Consider the following 12,871-nt stretch of genomic DNA (forward strand, 5'->3'; position numbering starts at 1 on the left):
ATCGGAATAATTTGATGGGCAGAATGGCCTGCTTTCACACTGTACGGATTCTATTATTCTATGAGCTGAGGGAAAATTGCTGACATGGATAGGAAATTAGTTGATTGGCAAGAAACAGAGAGTTGGAAAAATGGATGAGTACTCAAATTGGCAGGACGTGACCTGTGGTATCTCCCAGGGATCTGTGTTGGATCCGCAAATATTCACAACATTCATTAACAACTTGAATAGTGGCAAAAAAAGACAAACGTCCAAATTTGCTGATGGCACAAAATTGGGCAATAATATAGAAAACAGCATAAAATCACAACAGGATATTGATAGATTAGTAAACGGGCAAAGCTATGGTAGATGGATTCTAATGTAATCAAACATGGGGTTATCCATTTCAGACCAAGAAAGGACAGATCAGTGTAATTTTAATTTTAAGACACCCTGAACACAATGGATGCCCAACGAGATTTGGCGGTTCAGGCGCTTAACTCTTAAATGCAACAAAATAGTCCAATTATGAGGGACATGGATAGGATAAATATGCAAAGTCTTTTCCCTGGGGTCGGGGAATCCAGAGCGAGAGAGAATAGGTTTAGGGTGAGAGAGGAAAGATATAAAAGGGACCTAAGGGGCAACTTTTCACACAGAGGGTGGTACGCGTATGGAATGAGCTGCCATTGTAATGCAAATGCAGAAAATAGTCAAAAAGGCGAATGGAATGCTGACCCTCATATCTTAAAGGGCTGGAGTATAGTGATGCAGTTATAGAAAATCCTAGTTAAACCCCTCTACTGTAAGTAGATCCTTAGGAAGGATGTTTCAGCCCTGGAGAGATTTCATAGCACGTTTACATAGATAGTAGCTGGACTTCAGCGGTTAATTATAAGGGGAGATTAGACAAAGCAGGCCTTTATTGTCTAGAATTTAGAAGGTTAAGGGGTGATCTAATTGAGGTCTTCAGGATATTTACAGTAAAAGACAGCATACCGTTTCCACTTTGTAGATTCTTGAACTAGGGAGCATAATCTATGAATTAGGGCTCGACTATTCAGGAGAGATGTCAGAAAACACTTCCACACACAAAGAATAGTGAAGGTTTGGAACTCTCTTCTTCAAGTGACAATTGATGCTAATTCAATTGTTAAATTTAAATCTGAGATAGACAAATTTATATTAAGCAAGAGTATCAAGGGATATGGTTCCAGGACATGCAAATGGAGTTAGGTCACAGATCAGCCATGATCTTATTGAATGGAAGAGCAGGCTCAAGGGGCTGAATGGCCTACTCCAATTCCTATGATTTGAGAGAAGAATTGAAATGTGGCAAGCCTGTCCTAGGGTGGGACAAATTATTGGTCTGAAAGATGCAGTCAAAAATTGCTGCAGTCCATCTGTTTATGGTACACACTGGTGCCACTATGCATCAGTGATGGAGGGAAGGGTTATACTCATAGAGTCATAGAGATGTACAGCATGGAAATAGACCCTTCGGTCCAACTCGTCCATGCTGACCAGATATCTCAACCCAATCTAGTTCTACCTGCCAGCACACAGACCATATCCCTCCAAACCCTTCCTATTCATATACCCATCTAAATGCCTCTTAACTGTTGCAATTGTTCCAGCCTCCACCACTTACTCTGGCAGCTCATTCCATACACGTACCACCCTCTGTGTGAAAAGTTGCCCCTTAGGTCCCTTTTATATCGTTCCCCTCTCACCCTAAACCTATGCCCTCTAGTTCTGGACTCCCTGACCGCAGGGAAAAGACTTTGCCTATTTATCCTATCCATGCCCCTCATAATTTTGTAAACCTCTATAAGGTCACCCCTCAGCCTCCGACGCTCCAGAGAAAACAGCCCTCGCCTGTTCAGCCTCTCCCTGTAGCTCAAATCCTCCAACCTTGGCATCATCCTTGAAAATCTTTTCTGAATCCTTTCAAGTTTCACAACATCTTTCCGATAGGAAGGAGACCAGAATTGCACTCAATATTCCAACAGTGGCCTAACCAATGTCCTGTACAGCCGCAACATGACCTCCCAACCCCTGTACTCCATACTCTGACCAATAAAGGAAAGCATACCAAATGCCTTTTTTCACTATCCAGTCGACCTGCGACTCCACTTTCAAGGAGCTATGAACCTGCACTCCAAGGTCTTTTTGTTCAGCAACATTCCCTAGGACCTTACCATTAAGTGTATAAGTCCTGCTAAGATTTGCTCTCCCAAAATGCAGCACCTCGCATTTATCTGAATTAAACTCCATCTGCCACTTCTCAACCCATTGGCCCATCTGGTCAAGATCCCGTTGTAATCTTCGCTGTCCACTACACATCCAATTTTGGTGTCATCTGCAAACTTACTAACTGTACCTCATGCTCACATCCAAATCATTTATGTAAATAACAAAAAGTAGAGGATCCAGCACCGATCCTTGGGGCACTCCACTGGTCACAGGCCTCCAGTCTGAAAAACAACCCTTCACCACCACCCTCTACCTTTGAGCCAGTTCTGTACCCAAATGGCTAGTTCTCCCTGAATTCCATGAAATCTAACCTTGCTAATCAGCCTCCCATGGGGAACCTTGTCAAATGCTTTACTAAAGTCCATATAGATCACATCTACTGCTCTGCCCTCATCAATCCTCTTTATTACTTCTTCAAAAAACTCAAGCAAGTTTGCGAAACATGATTTCCCACGCACAAAGCCATGTTGACTATCCCTAATCATTCCTTTCCTTTCCAAACACATGCACATCCTGTTCCTCAGGATTCCCTCCAACAACTTGCCTACCACCGACGTCCAGTTCACTGGTTTATAGTTCCCTGGCTTGTCCTTACCACCCTTCTTAAACAGTGGCACCACTTTAGCCAACCTCCAATCTTCCGGCACCTCACCTGTGACTATCAATGATACAAATATCTCAGCAAGAGGCCCAGCAATAACTTCTCTAGCTTCCCACACATTTCTAGGGTACACCTGATCAGGTCCTGGGGATTTATCCACCTTTACCCGTTTCAAGATATCCAGCCGTTCCTCCTCTGTAAAATGGACATTTTGCAAGATGTCACCATCTATTTCCCTCCAGTCTATTTCTTCCATATCCTTTTCCACAGTAAATACTGATGCAAAATATTCAGTTATTTTCTCCCCCATTTTCTGCGGCTCCGTACAGGCAGACCTGAAACAAAAACAGAGATTGCTGCAGAAACACAGCAGGTCCAGCAGCATTACTGCATCTGCTCTGATGAAGAGTCATTGGACTCGAAACGTTAATTCTGCTTTCCTCTCACAGACACTGCCAGACCTGATGAGTTTCACCAGTAATTTCTGATTTTGTTTTGGTACAACTCCTTTATTGGGCTACAAACCAACTTCAGCGTGCAGCAATGATACACTCCTAAAAGAGGTCACCTTGCTTCAATGTCATAATAAAGCGTATGGCTGCAATACAATGTTGAACCTGGTTTAGCAAGTAATTAGTGGTCTTTATGGATCTTCTGGTCACTCATGAAATTAAAGTAAAACAGATTTAAATGTGAATTTTCACTCACACACACAAATTTTAAATATTCCATCTTGAAACTGAGATCTGGAACTGGCTCGAAGGTAGAAGACAGAGGGTAGTGATGGAGGGTTGCTTTTCAGACTGGTGGTCTGTGACCGGTGGTGTGCCACGAGGATTGGTGCTGAGTCCGCTGCTTTTTGTCATTTATATAAATAATTTGGATGTGAATATAGGAGGTATACTTAGTCAGTTTGCAGATGACATTAAAATTACAGGTGTAATGGACAGCGAAGAAGGTTACCTCAGAGTACTGCAGGGTCTTGATCAATGGGCTGAGGAATGGCAGAAGGAGTTTAATGTGATGATTTCATTTTGGGCAAGCAAATCTTAGCAGGACTTGTGCACTGAATGGTGAGGTCTTCGGGAGTGTTGCTGAACAAAGAGACCTTGGAGTACATGTTCATAGTTCCTTGAAAGTGGAGTCACAGGTAGATAGGAAAGAGAAGAAGGCATTTCCATTATCGGTCAGAGCATTGAGTATAGGAGTTGGGAGGTCAGGTTGTGGCTGTACAGACATTGGTTAGGCCACTTTTGGAATACCGTATTCCATTATAGAGTCATAGAGATGTCCAGCATGGAAACAGACCCTCAGGATTTTAAAAAACTTAAAAGTGTTCAGAAAAGATTTACAAGAATGTTGCAAGGGTTGGGGTTGTGTGAGCTATTGGGGGAGGCTGAATAGGCAGGGGCTCTTTTCCCTGGAACGTCAGAGGCTGAGGGGTGACCTCATAGAGGTTGACAAAAACATGAGGGGGATAGTTAGGGTAAACAGACAAGGTCTTTTCCCTGGGATGCGGGTGTCCAGAACTAAAAGGCATAAATTTAAGGTGAGTGGGGCAAGTTTAAGGTGAGAGGGGGTTGTGGGTAAGCTGCTTTGTCCTGGCTGGTATCAAGTTTCTTAAGTGTTGTTAGAGCTGCACCCATCAAGGCAAGTGAAGTGTATTCTATCAGACTCAGGACTTGTGCCTTGTAGATGGTGAACAAGTAATGGGGAGGTGAACAAGCCGGAAGATGAATCAATAATCACAGAATTCCTAGCATCTGATCTGCTCTTGAAGCCACAGAACTTATATGTGCAATCCAGATTAGTACTTGGTCAATGATGCCACCACCACCCCCCAACCCCCACCACTCCCACCCCCAATCAACCACCCCATCTCCCTCTTGCCCCCACCCTCAGGATGGTTCTAGGACTAGGCCATTCAAGAATGCATAGGAATTAATCAAGTCTAGAGATAACAAAGTCATGAATCAGGATTTGGCAGACGATGAGATTGAATAAGCAAGAGTCAAGTGATATCTGTGGAAATAATGAGTTAGGGTGATAGCACAATGTGAGGTCAGAAATTCTCTTTGAAGTCACATTTGAAACTAACTGTCTATGTCTATCTTGGTCAGTTATTGTTGAGAGGGATGAAATCAGTGAATGGGGAATTAACCTGGCACCAAGACTGGAAATAATGGCTTCTGTCTTTGCATCATTATTGGAGGATATTATTTGTTACACATTCGTTGACCTCCTAGGGAGAACAGCAACTCTTGGCATTAATAATAGAGGTCCTGTCTCCCTGAGCGAGTAACATTCTTGAAGAGCAGATTACGTTAGTGGGTGATGGCAGTTCAGTTAATGTTGTAGTATTTTGTTTCCAGAAAGCCTTCAATAAAGGGCTGCAAGGAAGATTATTTAGATAAGAATTCATTGTGTGGTGTCAATAGTGAAAGGTTCTGTTCAATATTAGATTGTGGGAAGGAGATGGCAGTGACAATGAAATTATTTACAAATTTGGGTGCAAAGGAGGTAGGAAAGCAAATCCAATAGTAACGTACACGTCAACGTAGTTATGTTTAGAAAATGGAGAGGGATAAAGGTCTCAATATGGATAAATGCAGTGCGATGCATCTGAGGCTTGCTAATTCTAAGCATGTGTTTAGTATGCAAGAATAATAGGTGAAAGAGGTAGGGTTCACAAGATATTCCATTGAAGATCGACAAGCACTGTGAGCTAGGAAGGTAGGTTCAATTATTATGGCAGTGAAATTTAAAACAAAGAACTCTGGTTGAGATTTTAACTCAAACTGATCTACTCACAAGAATTAAAATTGGATGCACTATGTTTCGGTTATACCAGACCATGCTACAGCTGCACATAGAATATTGCAGTCTGAATTCCATAAATGACAGTTCCCTGAAGAGCGCCCAATCTGATCCCAAATCTTAGGGATCTTCAACTTCAGGATGGGAGATGGATTTGAGAAACTAAATGTTTTTCATAAAAGAACATGGAGTGGAGGAAGTGAGATTTCAAAAGGAAAAATACATTGCACTAATTAGACAGTAGAAAGTTAGAAGGTGGTTAAGACTGGAGAATGGCAGGGTGTGAACACAATGAACCTTTGAGCATCTAACTTTAATTCTGTGATTACAATCAGCAAAGCACTGAATCTCAATTTGTTTTTCCATTGCTTCTCTCATGAGGTTGTGAGGCTAGAGAACATGTCACACAGAGTTGCATTGTGTCTGGATTGGGCAGGCTGGTTGGACCAGATGATGTTTACCCATCCTCCTTGGCCATGTGCTTGTAGGTGATTAGGCAAGTCCCAACCTGGCCTTGTTCATGGAGATCTGGAGATAAATATTTTATAACCGTAGAGATGTTTATTCCATGTGGCCAATTAGGTGAGTGCAACTGATTTTACCAAGGGTCAAATTCCATTTTTAACAAGTTGTATTCAGAGATTTTAACTAATACTTTGAATATTGAATTCAATGACTGAAAATATCAGAAATCGGTAATCTTCTTGTCTAATTTTCCAAATTAGTTAGATTTTCAACAACACAATTCTAATTCTTCTGCATTTGCAATGGAAGTCTGATTTTTGTAGCCTCCACAATTATCTTTCGGCAAAATTAGAAATAATGCTTTAATGAAGAAATTGTCCGTGACCAACTTAAAATAACTCTTCAGCTTGAGATCTGTGATGTGTGCATTTGCAATATTAGTCCATTCTGTCATTTCTTTGTTTTTTCTCGATTCTTATGGAATTACATATGAAAGGAATCATTTACTTGTGGAGCTTATCCAGAAGATACACACAGTCCAGAGCACTCCCATAATTGACCAACCTTTCATTCCCAATTACGATAAATGCCCAATGGTACTGGTGGTATTGCATTGCCCAGAGAACAAGAATTCTCGTTACTGTAAATTTTCTCAGTGATTTGTAAGCTCTCCTTTATGTGAATCTTGCCTTAAAAGGTGAAAGAGTAAGTGAACTGTCACAAGCCATATGATTTCATTTATAAACTTAAATCGGTTTATTAAAAGAAAGTCAGCACTAGCAGGAAGTCAATGCAGCAGATTTTGCTTGATTAAACAATTAAATTACATCTCTTAAGCTACAATGGTAATTAATAATGCCACAGTTTATTATTTTATGGAATCATAAAATCCCTACAGTGTGGAAACCGGCCATTAGGCCCAACAAGTCCATACCGACTCTCTAAGCAGTAACCCACTCACAGCCATCCCCTTACCCTATAATTTTACATTTACCCCTGACTAATGCACCTAATCTACACATCCCTGATCACAATGGGCAATTTAGCATGGCCAATTCAACTAACCTGCACAACTTTGGATTGTGGGAGGAAACCGGAGCACCCAGAGGAAACCCACACAGACACCGGGAGAATATGGAAGCTCCACATGGACAGTTGCCTGAGGCAGGAATCAAACTCGGGTCCCTGGCACTGTGAGGCAGCAGTGCTAACCACTGAGCCAATGTGCCACCCTAAAGAGCAGAGGATGATCTGCAAAATAATTTCAGCATGAAATTCTCCCTGCAGTATGGGAGCAAGCTATTTGGCTAGTTGGGTCCATACCAATTTTCTGAAGAGCATCCCACCCAGACCCATCCCCTTTTCCCTGTAATCCTGCATTTCCTGTAGCTAATCCACCTGACCTGCACACCTTTGGACTGTGGCAGGAAATCAGAGCCCCCAGAGGAACTGCACGCAGACACAAGGAGAATGTGCAAACTCCACATAGACAGTTACCCAGGGCTGGAATCGAATTACCTAGGGCTTCCTGGTGTTGCCATGCCATGTCGTTCCTATGTTTCCACCTATGGGCTTCACAGATGTTGATAGCTAACACTGTATCTGATTAGAGTGACAAATATATCAATTTCCCAAGTGTCAAAGCCCTCTAAGGTTGCTGGAGCTTGTGGATAACGTGGTGCTGGCTTCTTCCTACATGAATAGGAAGGGTTTAAAGGGATATGGGCCAAATGCTGGCAAGTGGGATGAGATTAGTTTAGGAAATGTGGTTGGCAAGGATGAGTTGGACCGAAGGGTCTGTTTCCGTGATCTACATCTCTCACTCGAGTAGAGCAGCGGCCAGAGGTATATCCTACAAAGCAGCTCAGGATGCATCTGCTGCACTGAAGATCCAAGTCACTGACACAGACCATCCAGTGGAGGGGTTGCCACCACTACAGTGATACCTTGACTGCTGTCGCCACAGTATATTTTAAAATATTTACAAATTTTTACAGAATGCCTGCACTTTGACTTGTCTTTGTAATCCCTCCCTCTTACAGTGACTACGTCCAAGTCTCCTGCTGGGGCTCAGTACCTTGGCTGTTTCCATAAGGCCCAAATTTAAAGGCCTCAATTGTTTAATAGTGCTCCCATGGCCAGCCTGATAATGAGCCACCACTTTGCAAATCTTCTTCGGAGTCCCACTGTTGGCACAACCATGTTCCTGCTCTGGAATTTAGGCTGGTGTTGGGATTGGCAACTGGAAATGATATTTTAACCAGCTTTCCAGATCAATAGCTTTTTATTGGAGCTGCAAGCAAATTAAGTCTTCATGAAGGACCATTGACTTGAAACATTCACCTTGTTTTCCTCTCTGCAGATGCTACCAGACTTTGTTAAGTAGTTCCAACAGTTCCTGTTTTCATTTCATAATTCCAGCATCCGTAGAATTTTGCTTTTGCATTAGTGCTTGTTTGAAAGACTGGGTTTTCTGATCCAACTTTGGCCCTAATTACTGATTACCATCATTGGAGTACTCCAGCAGAAATCTGTAGGTTCGATATTTGAGTGCTGGTGAAAACCAATTTCTGTGGAGTGGTAGATGTGGATTTCGCACATCCAGTTCCACAAAGGGTGTGAACATGCTTTGGCTATAACAGGCTCAGGACTGAGGGAAAGAGTGTCCAGTACAGGGTCACAAACACTGCGTAGCAGACCCTGCTGGAGGAGCTCCAGACAAAGACAGATCTCATGTAGATAAGAGGCAGAAAAATCACAGCTTTGATGTCCCATCACTCCCTCCTGCCATAGCTGGTGCTGTTCTCCCAATCCTCATGCAAGTCCTGGGGGACCCCTGGGAAGATACCCTGGAATCTCTGAGAAAGTGGAGTAACACGGCACTTTATCAGGTGAAACAGAAATCGCTGGGAAAACCCAGCAAGTCTGGCAGAGTCCATGTAGAGAAAACATTTCAAGTCCAGAGACCCTTCTTCATTCTTCAGCAGTTAACTCTGCTTTCTCTCCATAGACACTGCCAGACCTACTGGGTTATTTCAGCAGTTTCTGTTTTAGTTTCTGATTTCCAGCATCCCCAGCTCTTTGGTTTCTTTTACCTGCATCAGGTGAAACTCTTTGAGAATGTCACAATAAATGCCAATAGAATGGCTCTTGTGAGGTTTTGGAGGGACTCTTTTTTTTTGTGGATGATTACACTGAAGAAGGTTACTTCAGAGTTAAACAGGATCTTGATCAGATGGGCTAATGAAATGTCAGGTGCTGCATTTTGGAAAAGCAAATCAGCACAGGACTTAGACACTTAGTGGTAAGGTCCCAGAGAGTGTTGCTGAACAAAGAGACCTTGGCGTGCAGGTTCATATTCCTGGAAAGTAGAATCGCAGGTAGATAGGATAATGAAGAAGGTGTTTGGTACGCTTTCCTTTATTGGTCAGAGTATTGAGTACAGGAGTTGGGAGGTCATGTTGTGGCTGTACAGGACATTGATTAGGCCACTTTTGGAATATTGTGTGCAATTCTGGTCTCCTCCTATTGGAAGGATGTTGTGAAACTTGAAAGGGTTCAGAAAAGATTTACAACGATGTTGCCAGGATTGGAGGATTTGAGCTACAGGGAGAGGCTGATTAGGCTGGAGCTGATTTCCCTAGAGCGTCGAAAGTTGAGGGGTGACTTAATAGTTTATAAAATTATGAGGGGCATGGGTATGGTAACTGACAAAGTCTTTTCCCTGGGGTGGTGGAGTCAAGAATAGAGAGCATGGGTTTAGGGTGAGAGCGGAAAGATATAAAAGCAATCTAAATGGGCAACTTTTTCACACAGAGGGTGGTGTATGTACGGAATGAGCTGCCAGTGGAAGTGGTGGAGGCTGGTACAATTACAGCATTTAAACAGCATTTGAATGGTATATGAATAGGAAGGGTTTGGAGGGATATGGGCCAAATGCTGGCAAATGAGTCTAGATTAGTTGAGGATATCTGGTCAGCATGGATGAGTTGGATCGAAGGATCTGTTTCCATGCTGTACATCTCTATGATTCTGACAGATTGGTGAAAACTGGTGAAAGAAAGCTAATGCTCCATCTTAATTGCCTGAATATTTCTGTTGGAATAACAAATTAATTGGTGATGTTTTTAATCTTGAGCCATTTGTTTCTTGGTGAGTTATTTTAATGCTCCAAGCTACTCAGGTTACCCCTGTTCTGGGGGTTTAATTTTGCATTGACTTTGGAGGGACTCGTGGGGTTTATTTTTGTGGAAGAGTCCACTTACTGCACAGTCTTTGTTCATATTCTAACCACCAGCTAATTGTTTATTGGGGAGGCAGTTCCTTTTTTTGTGTCATCATATAGCTGCCTTACTTGTTTGTTCACGATTTTTGCCTCAGTACAAGTTCTTCATCTGAATGACGACACGGTGATAGTGATGTGCCAATAGTCAGATCATGCTGAAAACAGTTGGTGCTTTCCAACAACGACTCTTTACTACTTTTTAAAAAATAGTAAATTCATAAGCACATTTCTGGAAACACCAGTGAGCCTCGTTGTCAAACTACTGAAGGCTGTGGGCCTGTGATTCCAAAGATGATATCACATGTCAGATGACTTTCTCTTTGATCGGTTTTCCACGAAGGATTTTGACAGTAGGAAGTATAGAATAGGATTCAGGCAGCTGCTCAATGAAACAAGCCATAGTGTTATCAGTTTCACATGATGCGTCCCCAGGAGGTGCTCGCAACTGCTGTTCTTCAATCTCTGCAGCCCAGTGACAATCTGATAAACGTGATAAGGTAAATGGCAGACAATGAATCCAGTCATTGCAGCGATGATGATCATCTGTGCTCGTACATGGATCACTCGATTGTGTTGACTTATGCTTTTTCTCCTCACCATGCACAGGTGCAGTGCTATTGATGCATAAGAAAATGCAAACATGGCTAAAATAATCAAAAAAATTACAGCGACAGCAACAAACGCATTGGCAGATACTCTTTTGCCATATTGCAACTGGATGTTATAACACACGGAATCCTGATCATTGGTAAAGTCTAATTCCTTGATGAAATAGTTTATATTCAGTGAAAGAATGGGGATTGTTGCCAATATCCAGGTGATGGTACAGGCATTCCGTGCAAAACTTGTACCATAGAATTTATTCAGCTGCATGTTGTTGGGCTTTACAATCATGGCATATCTGCTGATGCTGATAAATGCAAGGAAAATTGTGCTGCAGCTCACAGTATAGTAGAAACTGAAGTTAATGATAATCATTACAATGGTGCACGTAGGTGAATTCTCCTTCCAGGTGTCTCCCATGAAAAGCAATGTGGCTCTGAAGGGAAGTGTTAAGCAACTGATCAGATCAGCCATGGCAAGGTTCATCAGGTAAATGAGGATGCCGTGTTTCCTGTTGTGTTGCAAAAGCATCCATAAGGCAATGAAGTTGGCAGGCAGCCCAACACAAATAATGACGGAGTACAAGATTGGAAGAGTCACCTTTTCCAACCGGTTGGCTGTAAGGATGCAGTCGGAAGCGTTGTTTGTTACATTCATCATCATGATCGTGAGGGTGTTGGTTTCCATTGTCATTCAGCTGGAAGAAAATGAATAGCGTTATCCATCTGAGTATGTGATATTTCAAGCATTTTCTTTTCACTGCTATATTTACAGAGGAACATTGATTATCTGAACGACACGGCAGGGGATTATTTTGTTTGAATAATTGAATGCCAGATAACACAATTTAGCCAAGCATCGGGACCTTGCGATCTTGTTTGGATAATCTGAAATTCAGATAATCGAATGCTGGATAATCGAGGTTCCTCTGTATAACGTATGGTTATAGTCTAACAGGTTTAATTGAAATCATAGGCTTTCAGAGCATATCCCCTTTGTCAGGTGAAAGGGTTACACTCCGAAAGCCTGTGATTTTTAAATAAACCGGTTGGAGTATAACCTAGTGTGGTGTGACGTCTGACGAGAAAATTGCAAGAGCATGAGCATGAAGCATGAAGAATTGAGCAGAGGATCTACTTTTATGTAGATCATTGCTCCATCCATCTCCAAATTTAATTCATTTTAAGTACAGAAGTGAACACTACTATAAAAGGTGATTGGCTAAACAATCCTTTGGATGATTTGTATAAGATACAATCAGGAGGAATTTACAAAGTGAAAATGCTGTAGCATTGAAAGACCACCTGCTGTTAAATCTGATAAAATCTATTGTTTCTTTTTCATGAAAAATCAGAGCATGGTCATTCAGGACTTACTAACTAAATTACATTCTCTGAAATTTTATGTTTCAAAATTCCACATCCCACAATTTTCTTTACAGATCGTTTGTTTGTTACAGAAAATCATGGACATTCTCCCATTTTGCAGTAAATGGTTTGCTTTTGAACCTCATCCAATTGGTGATAGAAATGACATGGGTGTGCAATAAATAATATTTTTAGTTTGTTTTAGGTGCTGGCTATCACCAAGCAAGACACAAATTTCATAGATTAAATCAATGAAATGTTGCCATGTCTGATTAAAAAACATGATGAAACAGCGACACAAATCCTACATAAAACCACCTTTTTGCACAACTTGCTTTCCTCATTCTGGATGTAATCACTGGTTTGCAGATTGAGGGAAAAGAGCAAGTGTGAAACAAATCATTGATCAGGAAACTAGGCAAGTCATACCACCATCTTTACAAGGATAGGAAAAGTTGTAAGGAGCTCAGTCTTATCAGGTGCTGTATACGGTAA

The 12,871-nt window shown here is 41.8% G+C and overlaps 1 protein-coding gene across 3 annotated transcripts in view; it reads right to left on the reverse strand.

Moving 5' to 3' along the window:
• Positions 1 to 6,853: 6,853 nt before the first annotated feature.
• The window catches only part of LOC132825674 (probable G-protein coupled receptor 82), a 53,311-nt gene continuing 47,293 nt past the window's right edge, over positions 6,854 to 12,871 (reverse strand). For all 3 annotated transcript variants that reach the window (XM_060841054.1, XM_060841052.1, XM_060841053.1), the window contains exon 2: positions 6,854 to 11,706. In XM_060841054.1, the coding sequence (XP_060697037.1) occupies positions 10,704 to 11,702 (999 nt within the window). In that variant the 5' untranslated portion in view covers positions 11,703 to 11,706 and the 3' untranslated portion in view covers positions 6,854 to 10,703. The remainder of the gene's footprint in view (positions 11,707 to 12,871) is intronic.

The sequence above is a fragment of the Hemiscyllium ocellatum genome, chromosome 21, assembly GCF_020745735.1.
Source record: "Hemiscyllium ocellatum isolate sHemOce1 chromosome 21, sHemOce1.pat.X.cur, whole genome shotgun sequence".
Taxonomy (NCBI): Eukaryota; Metazoa; Chordata; class Chondrichthyes; order Orectolobiformes; family Hemiscylliidae; genus Hemiscyllium; species Hemiscyllium ocellatum.